Source organism: Pelodiscus sinensis, chromosome 23 (genome assembly GCF_052426305.1).
Source record: "Pelodiscus sinensis isolate ZL-2025 chromosome 23, ASM5242630v1, whole genome shotgun sequence".
In the NCBI taxonomy this organism is placed as follows: Eukaryota; Metazoa; Chordata; order Testudines; family Trionychidae; genus Pelodiscus; species Pelodiscus sinensis.
The window spans coordinates 13143269-13155681 of record NC_143074.1 but is presented as its reverse complement, the minus strand read 5'-3'; the positions used below and the strand labels follow the sequence as shown (position 1 = coordinate 13155681).

General features: G+C 50.7%; 1 protein-coding gene across 1 annotated transcript in view; it reads right to left on the bottom strand.

Annotated features, from left to right (window-relative positions):
- Positions 1-781: 781 nt before the first annotated feature.
- Positions 782-12413, bottom strand: part of PRRX2 (paired related homeobox 2) — a 92333-nt gene continuing 80701 nt past the window's right edge. Inside the window, exons 2-4 of the mRNA XM_075906048.2 lie at positions 10188-10372; positions 9674-9852; positions 782-6136 (exon numbers count right to left, since the gene is read on the bottom strand). Coding sequence (XP_075762163.1) covers positions 6001-6136; positions 9674-9852; positions 10188-10372 — 500 coding nt within the window. The 3' untranslated portion in view covers positions 782-6000. The remainder of the gene's footprint in view (positions 6137-9673; positions 9853-10187; positions 10373-12413) is intronic.

Genomic DNA, 12413 nt, shown 5'->3' with positions numbered 1-12413 from the left:
CCTGGGCAAACTTGTGTTTTGGTGCCCCTGATGCCTGTGGGCATAGCACCACCCATTTTTCCTGGCACCTATGGGCTCCCAAACCCCTTTCCCCTTTCCTGTGCCCCTTTACCACTAATCCCTGCATTGTACCCACTTTGCCCCAACTTCTGCACAGTGCCCCCTTCCTCCCAGCCTCAGCCCTGTGCTTCCAGCATGTCCTGACACACTGCCCCCCTGCCCAGTAAGCCTCCACCCCTTTTGCCCAGCTGCCCCTCACCCTCTGGCTATGGCGCTTTGGGCATGGGCCCAGTTTGCCCGGCCCTAAGGCCATGCCTGCAGTAGGGCTTGTAAGACCTGGATCGCTATTCTGAGCCTCTGCTTCCTCACTTATTAGAGGGAGATACTAACACACCCTCACCCCTCCTTAGAGTCTCAGCCGGAAGGAACCATGGGAGCGTTCTACGCTAGCAGGGCACTAGCAAGATAAACCCATGAGGGTGCTTGAGCAGATGAGCGCCAGCTGAACAGGAGGAAGGTGATGCTAAAGGCTGCTAAGTGCCTGTTTGGGTTCTCCAACTCCAGGGCGGGCACTGTTCCAGAATCGGCGGTGACTGAGGGTAGAAGGGCTGAATCCTCATTCATACAGCTACACGCTGAACTACTCAGTAAAATATTTATTTCTCAGTTATTTCACAAGAGTTTTTTTTACAAAAGTTACTCCCACCCAAAAGCCACCGACCCCTCCCCACTAAAAACCCAACCCCCCAAATCTTACACATGCAAAAAAAAAGACCCCAACCCAAACAACCCCCCCCCCCCATAGATTCTGTTACACGTAATTGAAATGTACAAAAACAAAAAACAAAAGGGAGAGAGCAAGCTTAGATTAGGATGATCCCTAGTTCCTGATAACACTCCACTGGGGCAATTTGTATCTTGTCTCAGTAATGCTTTAACATCAGCTGACAATTGGGAGGAAGCTGCCAAGATAGCAGAACAAGTGAAGGAGCTGTAAAATTAAGAGCAAATGTTTTCTAGTATATATTGTGCAAAGAAATATTTATTCCTTTTTTTTTAAACGTTTTGAGAAACAGCATCTGCAAGCTATTAAACCGGTTTATTTTCATCAATGTTCTCAAAAAGGGACTGACATTTATATCTCTGTGGTTTTGTCTTATACAACAGAAAAGAGTCCCAGGTTTTCCATGGGAATAAAGGCACCAGGATTTTCCCTTGGCTGTGCCCACCCCCAAGTAAGATTTCTCCTGGGAGTGCTATCTTCTGTGAATCCATTGCTTCATGCCGTGGCTTTGAAAGGCTATCGCCCTTGTCCGCTGCGTCTCTCATTGGTGCTTGGAGGTCTTTATTTTGCACCAAACAGACCCCACTGCTGAATGCTGGACACATGGAATTCACTGGTCCCTGGTTTTTCTCACTGGGGTAAATAGGTTTGTCCAGTCCTGCATGTGTATCTTGGGGTGTTTGGCTGTGTGCTAATGCCACCTGGTGCTAAACTGGGACCAGCTCAGCCAGACCATCTCTCAAGCCCCTGCTCTTTTTCCAGTCTTAGGCTCTTCTGTCAGTGCTCAAGCTCGTTCCCATGGAAAGGTCGTCTACACGTCCGTTCTTGGTTCAGGCTAAGGGGCCTCAGCCCCACCTTGGTAACACGTGCCACCCGTTTTGCATGGAGTGTCGCGACTGTTCTCTCTGCGCTTGCAAGACTCTCGTGCCGAGTGTTTGAACCTGTGCGTGTGTTATGGGCTTCACAATGTAGCATTAACCCGGAGGCTGGTGGGTGCTTGCTGGCCAAGAGGTTCCCCTTAAGTTATAAAAAAAGCCCCCACCTCAGTCACAGCAGTGTGCGGGGGAGGGGTAATCACAGGGTACCTGATCTGATGTGCATCTGGTCTCATGGAGATGGATTTTTCCTAAAGAGCTCAGGCCCAGCCTGTCCAGTGCCCATCCCTAGGGTTGCTAGGTGTCCATTGAACCGGACAGTCCAGTATTTTCACCTCCTGTCTGGTAAAAAAATTCAGAAAATACCGGACACCTAAAATGTCTGGTATTTTCTGTTTTTTTCCTGGCCAAGAGGTGAAAATACCGGGTGCTTATTGGGTTCTGTAGGGGAGCTGTCCGGCCCGGCACAGGGAGGTAAGATGGCGGGCGGCCGCCAGCAGCCAGTTAGGGCGAAAAAGCCTCGAAAGCATTTCTTAAAGGGGCCACACTGGGCTTTTTTCAAAAATTTTTTGCTTAATAACTCTCAGGGTCCTTTTTTTCCCTCTCAACAACTTTGGTCTCCCCCTTTTTTTTTCTCAATTGAATTTTTTCCCCGGTGCTTTTTTTTTGGGGGGGGGGGTGCTCGGTATTTTGGGTTAAACCATCTGGCAAACCTACATCTCTCACAGCGAGGGTCACACTTTCAAAGCATTCAGGGCCCAAGATGCTGGCCACGTTGGAAAATCTGGAATTGCTTTTCCAAAGAGGGCAGTTCAGGGGTTGGGTGCCAGCCCAAAGACTGAGGGAATCCAGATTCACTTCCCTGCTGCGTGACTGAGGCAAGTCTTTTAGGGTTTGTCTGTGCACAAAAATACGACTGCTTTAACTATACTGGTGGACCCGAAGCCCCTTCCCTTCCTCCCCCCATATCTTGGTGCCTCTGTGCCTAGGGGTAAAATGGAGAAAACAGCATTTCCCTACCTCACGGCTGCTGGGAGGGTAAATGAATTGAAGACTGCCGGGGGTGCAGGTACCAGAGCAATGTGAATTGATCATTGAGAAATAAGTCCAGACTCACCCGAGTGGAGTTGGTGCCTGGAGCAGCCTAGACAGCAGCATCGGAACTGTCCCCTGCACAAACTTAAAAAACAACAAATAGTCTAGTAGCACTTGTGAGTCACGTCCGTGCCAAGCAGGGGAGGAGCACAGTCACTGCTCAACTGCGGGGGGGAGCTATTGTCCGCTCACTGTGTCAACGATCTCCTCATCGGTTGTGCGGGATTCTTTAAGAACCGTGGGTCACCGGGGCCAGTCAAGCTAGACACACACAAGGTGTGGCCACCTTCATTTTGGAAACTGCTTTCATCAGCTGGGGAAGCAGGCGGGAAGGTAACTCCAGCAGGCTACTCCCCAGGCCAGGTGTGGCCCTCCCCTGGAGACCTTGATAGCAGCAGCAAAGAGTCACTCAGGCTTTGTCTATGCCACAGCCTGGCAACACAGCCTTATCGCTAACAGCCTGGCAGTGTAAGTGTTGTTTTATCTGCACTTTTGCAGGCAAAATACGCGTTTACACGGTCTCTTGCCAAAGCAAAGCTTTTGCCTTTCCCAAGGGGGGTGAAGCACCCGTGAACGGCAAACGTTTTGTTGCTCAATTGGCAGTGTAGACAAAGCCTCGGTGGTTAGCACCTCGCATCCCTTTCCTGGGTGGAAGATCAGATGGGCTCGGTAGGGCTTGATCCTATCATGGCTCTAGCAGATATAAACCCCACTGCAGCTCTCTAGCTCGTGGGGTTCTCTTTATGGATGATCTAGGCCAGCCCCTTAGAAATGCCACAGGCACCTTTGTCCTGGAGCTCCTTCAGCATCTGTGCCTTTTGTGGGGAAGGGGGTTTCGCCTTCACTCCCCCCCTCCCTTGCTGCCTCTATCAGAAAGAGGCAGCAAGGGAGGGGGAGGGGTGCTTCAAAGTGGCAGCATTGCATGAAGCTTGGGGCCAGACCCCAGTCTTCACGCAGCGATGCTGCTTTGAAATACCACATGCAGCCCAGGGCCAGGTGGGGTGTCCCCAGGCTGCACATAGTGTTTCAAAGTGGCAGCCCCACGTGGAGCCAGGATCAGCTGGGGACGCCCCCGCTGACTCCAGGCTCTGTGCAGCACTGCCGCTTTGAAACGCTGAGTGGATCCTGACGCTGGGCTCCCCACGGCATTTTAAAGCGGCAGCGCTGCATGGAGCCCAGCTGACCCCCTGCTCTCTCCAGTGCTTTTGCTCCCTGATCCAGTTGACCCCGTGCTCCCTGCAGCGCTTTTGCCTTTGAAGTGTAGCAACAGCCCCATGGCTGTTGCTACACTTCAAAGGGGGAGGCACCCTATCGATTAATCAGTTTGCATCGACTATTCAATTAGTCAATTAATTGAAATTTAACATCCCTACACCACATTGCAGGATATGCGGCCTTTCTCCCTCCGTAGCGATGGCAACAACAAAACTGCTGGGCTTCCCATAGACTGAATGTTCTCTATAGGGGCGCAAGTGGTCACCTTTGCTCCTAAAAACACCAGTACTTCCATTATTCGTGCCTAAATTCTCAGCAAGACAAAGGCCTGAAAGCGAGTGGGGCCGGAATGGGCTGGGGGACGGGCGCTGACCTGTGAGACCTTTCCCTTCTAAGTCATCGGCTCAAATCGGCACACGTCTGTTGCGACCAAAAGATTTTTTTCAGCTGCTGCCTGTTTGGTGGCCTGTGTGAAACAAATGAGCCGTCTCATCTCATTTTTCCAGTGGATACTTTGTCCACGTTAGAAAACCAGCTCCTCACACCAGCCACTGTATTGTGGATGGACTCAGCAGAGAGGCCAGCGCTTGGCTGGAGCATGGAAACTGACTGGACTTCTCCTCCCTGGCTGGGAGACCCATGAGAGCAGGGTTGAGCTAAGTGGAGTAGCCGTACCAAGGGAAACCAGTACTGCTCGTGCTATTTCTTATAATGTGCACATGTAAGGGAAGCTGTCTGTCCAGCCCCCTACTGTAGCCCCATTCCTTATACCCCTGCCTCACAAAGCACAACACAGGACCCCCGAGACCCCCAGGTGAGGTTCTGCTTGTTCACATCTTGCATTGTAACTGAAAGTCCTGCTGATGGGCTTTGGCTATTCTGCAGGGACGAGCTTGCTAAGAGGAGGGGGTGATGGGGAAAGCCAACCGCTTGCTGCAAGAGGCATTTAATTTACAAGCCCAAGCCATCAACCACATCCTCAGGCTACAGCTCCATAAGAGAGGCAGTGTTTCCGACGGAGGCAGCCTGCCTGGCCATTTGCATAGAGCTTTGACAGCAAGGCACTCAGCTAAAACCTATGGATTTTTTTTCCGCCCAGGATAGTTCAATGACCCCAGCCCCTTCAGACTTGCTTGGGAATGCATTGACTTAACCACAAAGTGCAGAGCAAACAGCAACTTTTGGAAAGCTGTAAAGTCCCGTCAGCTGGGTGAGAAACTCATTAGCTTGGAGTGAGTGCTGGTCACTGAAGCCATCTTTGCCTTTGGTTAATGGTTACTAAAAAGTGGGTAGCATGGATCTTACATTGGCACGGGCAGCTGGCAACTGCTAAATGTACCCAGCGCAATGCAGGGCGAGGGTAATGAATATATACAGCAGGGATGGGCCATTCTGCTTGCAAAAGTCTTTCTTGCTCAAGCATTGCAGGCTGGTGACATAAAAATACACGAGCACATCTGTCAGCCTTGGACATGCTGCTGTATAATGTGAGTCGGCTACAAACGGCAGAACAGCCAGGTTTGAGTGACAACCGAAGAAAAGGGGCCTATATAATTGACATAAGACAAGCTAATGATCCTCCCAACCAAGACCAGTGTCCCTAGCATAGGAGGATACTCAGTTGCTCTCGGGCTGTCCCGCTGAGACATCCAAATTGTCAGTTCCTGTTGTCCAATATTCTTTCCTGCTCGGAAGCATTTTCATGTTACCTTGGCAAGTCTGTTCATCCTTGAAACGTGTGTATATAGATATTCTAGAGCGTGTGGGGAAAGCACCTTTCTTCCCAAGTTCACTCCTTCTGTGGCTACAATTACACCCCACTATCCAAAGGGGATTGTGACTGGCTCTGCTTTCCAAAGGGACAAGGAGAAGAAGAGGATGCTGGTGATGCGGTTGGCACTGGTTGAGAGTCACTAGGGTTTTGGTTTAGACTGGGACAGGAGCAGCAAGCTGGCATCTTGTGATCGGGAAGATGCTCTCCCGCCTAGGGCAGGCACGTTGGTATTTTGTCCCGGTTCTGGGGATGTGCAGTCAGTTCACAGTAGGCACCTGGTTCTGATGCAGGCTGAACTCTTTGGCTTTGAGGCGTAAGCTGGCAATGCTGTTTGCCATGTTCACCCCCTGGGCGGGCGTCGCAGTGCCGCTTGAGCTGTAGGAAGGCACAGTGCTGCAGGGGAGAGGAGCAAGGGAAAGGAAAATCATGAGACTCAGGCATAGCCCAGGGAAAAGCTTAAGACAGGGCAAAGGCAGAAGTGGAATAGCACCTCTCTATTAGATTTTCAAGTTGGCTCCTTTTGTCAGTTTCTCGGAACCAGCTGGCTGATGCCGATAGTAAACTTCCCCTATAAACAATGGCGTAGGCTGGATGTTTCTATGCTGCTCAATGAAGGCAGGCGGTTTGTGCAAATCAGTTTTAAACAAGACTAAAGTCCCTGCCCCTAGCTTTTAAACTGAATAGGTTTGAAATGAGCCCAGGGCAAAAACCTAGCTCTAGACCCCTTCCCCTTCTCCTTCCCACTCTGAATGCTACAGGGGAATTTCGCTCCAGGCTGCATTCAAGTTCTAGGTTTGGCAATGGACTAAATCAAACTCCCAGAGGAGAATGTGTCCTGAAGTCTGGATCCGGAGCTGAGTCTGGCAGCACAAGAAAAACCCACAATCTGAGCTTCAGCCACACACTCAATGACAAGAGGAGAATGAAGTCTGCCAAACAAACCAGATGGTAGATACTAAAACAAATCAGACAGGGATTGTGCTGGGGAAAACGTCTGTCTCCGTACCAACAGTCTGCCCTGGAGGCTTTTAGGGTATGTCTACACTAGCTCCCTAGTTCGATTTAAATATCCCGCGCTTGATTTGCATCTTCCCGGCTGGTCGCCATTTTTGAAATTTACAAGTCCAGACTAACTGCCCGCATCTACAAGTGGCAGGGACCCGGTATTTCAAATTAAAGCCCTAAATTGAACTACCTGTTAAACTTCTTTGCAGGAAGAATAACAGGAAGTTCGATTTAGGGCTTTAATTCGAAATACCAGGTCCCTGCCGCGTGGGCAGTTAGTCCAGACTTGTAAATGTAAATTAAAAAAAAAATTAAATCCTGGGCTTTATTTGCAACTGCGAATGCCTACATTAGCCTTCCTAGTTTGAACTAGGAGACTAGTGTAGACATACCCTTAGATACCAAAATGGCAGCTGCTTTTTGCAAAGTTCTTCATCCAAGGCCCTCAATGCTCTCAGGCAACGGGAAAGGTGTTCGTTACTGCAAGTGTCCCAAGGTGATCTTATTCAAACCATCCTCTGAATCTGGAGAGAACCCCAGACTAGAGTGCTTGGGGTTCCCCCCCACCATTGCAACTGCTCAGCTCCTCTGTCTGTACAGAGGACGGAAACTCTCCAGCATGGACACACCCAGTGCAGTTTTTATGACTCTATCTGGTTCCAGGGGTCAAGAGACGTGTGTGAATTTGCAATATCTTTCTTCCCTGGAATGGATTTTCCAAAGGAAATTCAATTTAAAAGTGAAAAGAAGTGTTTCCTCGCAGAAACAAAGCCTGGGCAGTGTACTAGGGATAGAAGAACCCCTGGACTTAAATCCAAGGCGGTGGGAGAAGTTGTCCCGTATCTACCTTTAGCTTCTTGTAATGATTTAGTCATTACAATTTCTCCCCTCCTCCCCTCTTCCACTCTCTCTCTGGCTCTTTATTTTGACTTTGCTCCAAAGCAGAACATGAGTTTGCATTTCCAATCCATGAAGCATGTTCACGTGGGTTCTGAATTAGATAAAACAGGCCAAATTCATCCCTGATGCAACTGCTGCAGTTACCCCAGAAAGGAATTTGACCCGTTGAGTTTGCCTGTCCCTAGTTTAGGGGATTCCTAAACCACTGCAAGAACTTCTCATGTAGAGCTTTTGGGGCTCTGCTTTTACTCTCTGGGAGGGGTGTTTTTAGTGCTTAGGCTGCTAAAAAACTCTGTTGTGGCTCCTTGTCGGTTATGGGGAGCTCCATGTGCCTCTGACACTTAGAATGTTAACTGCGCTCCCTCATGTTCACTCTTACAATGATTTTAAACTCCCCATGAGAAGACAAGGAGGGGGAGGTAATATCTATTATAGGGCCAATTTCTGTCTGTGTGGGAGCCAAGCTTTGGGGCGCTACAGAGCTCTTCAGATGTGGGAAAGGTACTCAGAGTGTCTCAGCATGATTCAAGGGAACCAGTAGTTCAGCCTGAGTAGTTAGCAACATGTTCTAAGGGGTCATTCAAGGTGACATCCCCCCTCTAGTCACAGGACAGTGAGGGGGAGGGTGGGTGGGTCACAGGTTGTTGTTAAAAGCTATAAATCCAGGGTCTTTGTTAAGATTGTGATTTTTAGTGTCTTGCCAATGACAAGCCTGGGGAGCTGAAATTCATATTTTTGCAAGTGTTACGCAGGTTTCCTTTGAGGATGAGGACTGGTCTGTGAGTCCTCCCACAACATATGGTGGCATGTGCCACATCTAGAGCACTAATTGCCCTAATAACAACGATGTGAGGGAAACCAGATAACCACTAACCCCCTGTTTTTGTCCAATGACTGCAGTGGGTTTAACAGGGCCACTTCACCTGGAATGGTCCCTTCGTTTAGCGTAAGGAATTAGCATGGCAGTGGGTAAAGGTACAGCTGGGAGAGGCAAGCCCCCAGCCCTGCCCTTCATGGGAGCCAAGCCACCTCCACAGCCCCTGCTCTCCGGAAGGCATGGCAGCGTGCCATGGGGAGGGAGGAGGGTGAGTGGCTCCAGCTTCCCCGGCCCCAGAGCACGAGAAGGGCGGGTACTCCGGGGCAGCAACACTCCATCCCCAGTACGCATATAGTAGGCATTCTGGGGGTGGAGTGTGGGAGGTTGCCAGGCTGCCGGTTTGGGAAGGAATGCCTTCCCCAGCCAAGCATACCCGCCGGCCCTGGGAGTTAGTACATATTCTATCTGAAAAAAAACTTTAAAAACAGCAAATAGTTCTGCAGCGCCTTAGAGACTAACAAACAATGTAGATGGTATCACTTCATCAGAACGTCAGATGAAGTTCATCTGAAGAAGTGGGTTGTGCCCATGAAAGCATCTATATGTTTTATTGATCTCTAAGGTGCTGCAGGACTATTCGCTACCCCTCTGAAACGTTTGAATATTCTATCGGCTCATCCTTTAGCTGGGACACTCGAAGCATTTTTCCCTGACCGGAAGAAGAGCTCTGGTTAAACTTGAAAGCTTGTCTCTCTCACCAATAGAAATTGGTTCAGTAATGAGGTGCCACCTTGCCTCCTAATACTCTGGGACCAACATCCCTACAACAACTCTGAATGCAATTCAACACATCATTGCCTCCATCTCATATGCTGGCTGTGCTTGTCCCAGTGGCAAGGTGACATCTTGGCTCACTGGGCCTGCAGTTTGTTCAGTTCTAACATTTTTTTCCTACTTGAGGGCCTTAGGACCAGTTCTAATGCCTGTGAAAGCCAATGGACAGACTCCCTGGGACTTCACTGTGGCCTATGTGCCTTCTCTGTTTCCCCTTGAAAGGGGAGCCGATTTCTAATCAGCCACCCGCCTGTTATAGTCTTTCCTAAGCTAGGCTGACTTTGGCTGGCTCCTCAGCACGTCCTGAAAGGCAGCTGCTACACCTGAGTTTGCAAACCGATGGGAAGGATAATGGTGAGGCTGCCTGGACTTACCTGTATGGGGATGTGGTGGTCCAGGAGAGATACTCTGGGCTCAAGGCGGTTGGCCTGGGAGCCATGGGCTGCTCAATGGCTGCTTCTTGGCTATAGGATTTGAGGAGTGATGCAGACCTGTTGGCCAGCATCGCCCGCTCGTTGCGGCGGAACTTGGCCCTTCGGTTCTGGAACCACACCTGGCAGGAGGAGAGGCGGCAGTGGTAACCTGAGTCGCGCGGGTGCAGGCGTGGCAGTTGGGAGGGAGAGGGGAGGCTGCACAGTGCAGTTGGCCATTGCACCAAGCAGGGGTCAAATTCATTCTGGCCGATCTCAGGCTGGCAGCCTGGCTGTGGCATCGCTGCTCTGTCTGACCCGTGACGGTGGCTGAGTGTGAGCTGTGATGCCCCTGGAAAATGCAGCAATGCCCCTGTCATGCTGAACTCTTTGAAGGCCTGAGTTCTAGCTGGCCAGAGAAAGGGGAAAGCCAGAGCCCTGGCCTAGAGGCCTAGTTTCTCCCCACACCTTTGCTCACCTGGACTCTGGCCTCACTGAGGTTCACCCTCCGCGCGAGCTCCTCCCGCACAAAGGCATCAGGGTAATGTGTCCGCTCGAAGACTCTCTCCAGGGCCTGGAGCTGGCTGCTGTTGAATGTGGTGCGGTTCCTCCTCTGCTTCTTCTTCCGCTTGGCAGCGCTGCGGTTCGGACTCAGACTCTCGCCTGTGGGGAGCACGAAGAAGATAATCCCTGAGGGGCTGCGTACACATTCCACTTCTCCGGAAGCAGCCTGTGGCTCCTTGGCCGGCGAGAGAGACGCCCCCAAACTGGTCTCGGGCGTTTGGCGGGGAGGGTGAGGCAAGGGCAGTGCCCGTGTCTTTGTTCAAGGAGGGAGCGGGGTCTGTGACAGCAACTGACCCTTCTTAGCGAGGATTTCATTGCCCTGCCTAGGAGGTGACATTGCTAAGTGCCGATACCTGTAATTCCGCAACACATTGCCCTTCACGGCAAGCCCTATAGCCAAGCCTGGCAGAATTCAATTCATATATCGTATTCAAGGATAACATCAATGTTTATTTTAAAGCATCTTTTCCGATTGTGATCCGGCTAAATGTTCACAGTTGTGCGAAATTCCAGAGGAGAGGTCAGGTGATAGGGAGAATCAGACAATCGTTGGATGGCAGCAGAGTCAAAAAGCTAAAGCTTTATAACCATTAAAACACCAATTGTCAACATCACATGTCAAAAATGTACAAACTAAAGAGCCTGAAGTCAGGCTGGAATGAGTTCTCCCTCAGTGTTTTTCCTACATTGTCTGTAAATTTCAATTCTCACCGAGGGCGAAATGTTTTCCTTCAGTTTTGTGTGCGCACGGTGAAATCGATGTTTACCCACATTTACCAATACAAATCTAATCTTCTAAGCCTGCCAAGAGGGGAAGTCATATGGTCCAGCAGACTGTTCAAGGGAAAGAGAAGCAGTTCTTCAGTTCCAGTCTAGCTCTGCCACTAACTGTGTCTCATAGCACTGGGAACCTGTCTCAGCACTGCTCTATGCCTCAGCTTCTCTGAGGTGAAACGGAGGTCATACTTGCCTCCTAGAGGACAAAGGGGGAAAGGATTTAACTCGTTAGTGGATGCAATGTGCTATTTAAGTACAAAGCTTAACATTTCCAGAAGTGACCACTGATTCCAGATGTTTTAAGTGGTGGATGCCCTGCATCAGATGCTTGGGGGCTGATTTTCAGAGGTGCCAGCAAGGCCTGCTGAAGTCAACAGGAGCTCAGCACCATAGTAAATCAGGCCCTGGGATGTCACAAGTTAGGCAGCCAAAATCAGTGGCCACATTTTGCAAATGTGGGTCATTAGACTCTCACTTCACTCATCAGGAGTGCAGGAAATACAGGTTGTACAGCCCTTAACTGAGACTCTTTGGTCAGGCAACACCTCTGGTCTGAAGTGTTCCTGGACCACAGAGCCCAGGCATAGGGAGGGCTGGCTGCAGGGTAGAGCATGGCAGGAAGGGCTGGCGACTCAGCCAGGAGCCATGTGTGTGTGTGTGGGAGGGGGAGGGGAGTGTGGCACAGCCAGGCATTCTGGTGCTATGGCCCTAGTATCTGGGCAGTAGTGGGGGATTGGCCCCAGCCGTGGAACTCCATCCCCAGCAACGGCCAGGGAGCTCCAGCCCAGGGAGCTGTGGCTAGACAGGCAGCAGTGGAGCCAGGCTGGAGCCCTAGCCAGACGGTGGGGGCAGCAGTTTAGCACAGGCCAGAAAGGGAGGGAACTACCCTGGCCTGGCGAATCCCCTCATTTGGGGCTGGTCAGGTCCTGAGGGTGCCGGACCAGGGAAGTCCAATCTGGAATGATGCTGAGGAGGAGGCAGCACTCCCTGGCTTGAAGTCCTGATAGCCATGACATACTACCCTGTTTTGCTCAGTGGCTTTCAGCACTCTCGCTGTAACCCCTGCCAGCCGCTCCTGGACTAGCAGCAGCTCCTGGACTAGCAGACTAGTGTGCAGTGTGGGGGGAGCAGGGTGGCAATCAGAATGATGTGATTTTTAAGGTGAGCAGTCTCATGGCCAGCCAGCCAGTGCTAGAAACAACTGTTACCCAGGCCTTGTTTTGTGGCTCATGACATTTGGAACCTTAAGCCTATCACTGGTCCTACTGTTTGCCTTTTGGGCCCAGACCCAGGCCTGGATATTTTGCATCTTGGGCCTGCATCCAGAGAAACTTTCATTTTCTTTTTGTCACTAGGGTCACAT